Here is a 4,223-nt window from a genome sequence, read left to right on the forward strand (position 1 = left end):
TGAGTTGTAATACGCCATCTATTGATCAAACCAATGAAGCTGTGGAGCTTTCATTTTTTTCTATGGATATTCAATTTTCCAGTCGTTTAAGCTTAATCTGTGGCGCTTGGGTAGCCATTACAGATTTTTTTCCAAGGCCAAAAACGTGAGAGCTCAAATAAAAAAAAATAAAAATTTAGGCTGTAAAGTTATATGTCCCTGGAGTGCGATAATGTGACGCATTGATCCGCAGTCTTGCGATTGACTCACACCGATTCATTGACCCCAAGCGCCACAGATTAAGCTAAAACGACTGGAAAATTGAATATCCATAGAAAAAAAATGAAAGCTCCACAGCTTCATTGGTTTGATCAATAGATGGCGTATTACAACTCATCATTATATTGCTATCTTTTTCTTGCAATGTGTTTCGACAAGTTTCATCTTATCATGACCTATATAGCCTTCTAACTTTCCGAGCAAAAATCTATATGAATGGTCGTGTGGTCAGATACGTGGGTATCAACACCAACGATCATTACTCAAATCTCACTCGCTTCAGTGCTGGTGGTTTCCGTTGGAGTTAAGTATTTAAACAATCGTATCGCCGTTCTAGTTCTAGCGATGCATAACTTCAATACGAAACCATACAACAGTACAGAGGAAATGAGAAAGCTCTCCTTCAAGCGATGAAGCTCAACTGGTTGGGGTATCCCACCAACAGAGAGCGCCACCAGCTTTTTTGCTATTTTTAGAATGAATGAGTCGTTTGCCGTCTGCTAAACGAAGTCTTTCTATATTCCGTTTAGGTAGAGAACTTGAGTCGTTTAGAAGCCGTTTAGTGATCGTTTAGTGGATTTGTGGCACTTGGGACGTGTTCTGTGGTATTGAGTTCTATCGGAAAACCCCGTAAAAAGAAGTATTGTAATTATAGTAACATAAAATATGTTCAATGAGACATTTTTCCACCAATAAAAATACAAATTTTCTTATAAAATGTATTACCTATCCGGGTAGGTGGTCATAAAGACAAGTGAGCATTTTTGGTCATAGAAACGAAGGATGAATGAAACAGAGCTGTAACTGTTGTAAGGCTTTCTCAGCACACCAATTCAGCAAAAAATCTCTCGTCTAACCACAGCTTGAGCGCACAAGCGACGTTGCTTCGTTTTTTGGCCTAGAGATCTTCCATAGTGCAACGATGCTGTCAATTCTTCACAAAGCGGTGAACGTAAACAAATACTGTCTTGACTAGCACCGCAAAACAAACTGAATTTATTATTTTACTTCTCCTAAACTCACGATACGAATCATTTGATAGTAGTTGCTGTGGCATCATTGTATAAATGGTGTTATACATCAACGAGAAATAGATTGATATTCTTCACTACGACCACTGCCCAGATCGTGCCTTGTGTGCCAGTGAATTTGTCTGTGTGTCAGTGCTAAACTCCTTACGATGACTACCGCTGTAATGATGGATTACGAGTTTAAGATGAAAACGCAGCAAGAGCGAGCAAAGGTGGAGGATCTGTTCGAGTACGAGGGCTGCAAGGTGGGCCGTGGTACGTACGGACATGTTTATAAGGCCCGCCGTAAAGAGGGTAACGATGCCAAGGATTACGCACTCAAGCAAATCGAAGGGACCGGTCTATCGATGTCCGCTTGTCGTGAGATTGCGGTAATTGTGAATATGGCTTGAGAGTGGTGCATACATTATTGATAATCAAAATATTTAAAAATTATATACTTCTTTCGACAGTTACTGCGCGAATTGAAACATCCGAATGTGATAAACTTGATCCGCGTGTTTCTGTCGCACACGGATCGCAAAGTATGGCTGCTGTTTGACTATGCCGAGCATGATCTGTGGCACATTATAAAGTTTCACCGTGCGGCCAAAGCGACGAAAAAACCAGTCATGGTACCGAAGGGAATGGTGAAAAGCTTGCTGTATCAAATATTGGACGGAATCCATTATTTGCATAGCAACTGGGTGCTGCACAGGGATTTGGTCAGTACGGTTGGTGCATTATTTATGGGTAAATTTTTAATTATGTTGCAACTGCATCCTTCCAGAAACCGGCCAACATTTTAGTGATGGGTGAAGGAAACGAGCGTGGCCGTGTCAAGATAGCCGATATGGGGTTTGCCCGTCTATTCAACGCGCCGTTGAAACCGTTAGCAGATCTTGATCCGGTGGTCGTCACCTTTTGGTATCGGGCACCGGAGCTACTACTCGGAGCCCGCCATTACACGAAAGCGATCGATATATGGGCGATTGGATGTATTTTTGCAGAGCTGTTAACATCGGAACCAATTTTCCACTGCCGACAGGAGGATATCAAAACCAGCAATCCGTACCATCACGATCAGCTGGACCGCATATTCAACGTGATGGGCTTTCCGCAGGACAAGGACTGGGAGGATATTCGGAAAATGCCGGAACACCACACACTTACGAAGGACTTCAAGCGCTCAAAGTAAATTTGCATATTTTCATGACTGTTTTCATGTGACGCACAACTTAACTCTTGTTTTTTTTTTATCTTTTTAGTTATGCCAGCTGTTCCTTGGTGAAGTACATGGAGCGACACAAAATCAAGCCAGACAGTAAAGCGTTCCATCTTCTGCAGAAGTTACTCTTGATGGATCCGAACAAACGTATAACGTCGGAGCAGGCCATGCAAGATCCATACTTTTCCGAAGATCCCATGCCTACGGCCGACGTATTTGCCGGATGCCCGATACCATACCCTAAACGGGAATTTCTCACTGATGAGGATCAGGATGATAAAGGGGAAAAGCGACAGCAGCAACAGCAGCAGCAACAACAACAACAGCAGCAACAGCAGCAGCAACAACAACAGCAACAGCAACAACAGCAGCAACAGCAGCAGCAACAGCAACAACAGAATAATCAGCAAAATCAGCAAGGAAATGTACGATTGTCGCATTAAATCATTTAGTTTTGTTCACTAACCCAGCTATTGACGTTACATTTTTAGCAACAGCAGCAGCAACAGAATCAACAACAATCTGGCAATGTAATTGAGCAATTGCGAAGTAAGATTGTGCAGCAAATTAACCTAATGCCTTTTCTCTTGTAGCCAATGCAACAAGGCGGCGGCGCAGGAGGTGCAGGTGGCGGCGGCCAAGGAGGTGGTGGAATGGATCACAACAATGCTAAAAGAGTGCGACTTGCGGGACCGAATGGCCATCCGAATAATTCGCAGGGTGGGATGACACAGCAAGAGTATCATCAGCAACAGCAGCAGCAAAATCAGCAACAACAGCAACAAAATCAAATGATGTTTAACAGCGGTCAACAAGGTGGATTCCAGCAGCGGTATTAATATGAACTGGAAAGCAAAGCACATTATAATAGGCAAACAAATGCAATCTCTGTATGGAGAGACCCGAACATAAAATCTAATAAATAAAATTTCAAATTTTTGCTACAATTTTAAACATGACTGATAATACTCTGTTTATTAGATGTACTGATTTAAAAGTCACTTAAATATCAGAATGGTAAGTTGTTTTTTTCTATTGTTCTTGTCCTATGTTATTAAAACTTTTCTAAAGATAACAAAACAACCATGTAATGCATCGCTATTTTTATTTTACCATTAAATCGGTTTAATTAAATGGATTTTGGAAAAATTAAGCAACATTTGTTTAATGTAGCTTGATGATATTAAAACAAACCCAAGAGATTTAAAACAAATATCATCTCGATTGTTGTTTCAACTGGTAACAGGGATAAACAAATTATACGTATTTCGAATACCTACTGTATGTTCATCAAGTTCATATAGACAGTGTGGCCAGATTATTTTGGCGGTTTTCGGTAGGCGCATCAAAATTTTATCGGTAGTTTTCGGTAGGTTAAAACTCAAAACTTAACTGAGTTAAAAAAAGTAAAAGCGAAAGAAGTGTTAAGTGGGATGGGGAGGGGGGGGGGCCTAATGCGCAAAATGAAAGTTCCATCTCACGAGAATATGCATCCTTTATCTAAGATATGGATTAGATTTGGTTCAGCGGTTACACAAATGAGGGTCTTTCTGAAGTGTCGATGTGAAAATTGTACTGCAAATTCTAAGCCAAAGAAGAACTAAGATGCACATTTTTTTCTCAGTGGTGGCAAGTTCTTTTTCTCGGGGCTCTACCCGACCGCTTAGGGCCGCAGCAGTGCTCCATTTGATACAACTTCATCGTACGTGCTGTCATTTGATTTTCGC

The 4,223-nt window shown here is 41.2% G+C and overlaps 1 protein-coding gene across 1 annotated transcript; it reads left to right on the forward strand.

Annotated features, from left to right (window-relative positions):
* The first annotated feature begins 1,175 nt into the window (after window positions 1-1,175).
* Window positions 1,176-3,459, forward strand: LOC1279351 (cyclin-dependent kinase 8). The gene is made up of 6 exons (XM_319061.3): window positions 1,176-1,660; window positions 1,742-1,993; window positions 2,059-2,462; window positions 2,537-2,921; window positions 2,988-3,026; window positions 3,090-3,459. The coding sequence occupies exons 1-6, from the start codon at window positions 1,439-1,441 to the stop codon at window positions 3,333-3,335; spliced, it is 1,548 nt and encodes a 515-aa protein (XP_319061.4). The 5' UTR covers window positions 1,176-1,438; the 3' UTR covers window positions 3,336-3,459.
* The last annotated feature ends 764 nt before the right edge of the window (window positions 3,460-4,223 follow it).

Source organism: Anopheles gambiae, chromosome 3, assembly GCF_943734735.2.
Source record: "Anopheles gambiae chromosome 3, idAnoGambNW_F1_1, whole genome shotgun sequence".
Classification (NCBI taxonomy): domain Eukaryota; kingdom Metazoa; phylum Arthropoda; class Insecta; order Diptera; family Culicidae; genus Anopheles; species Anopheles gambiae.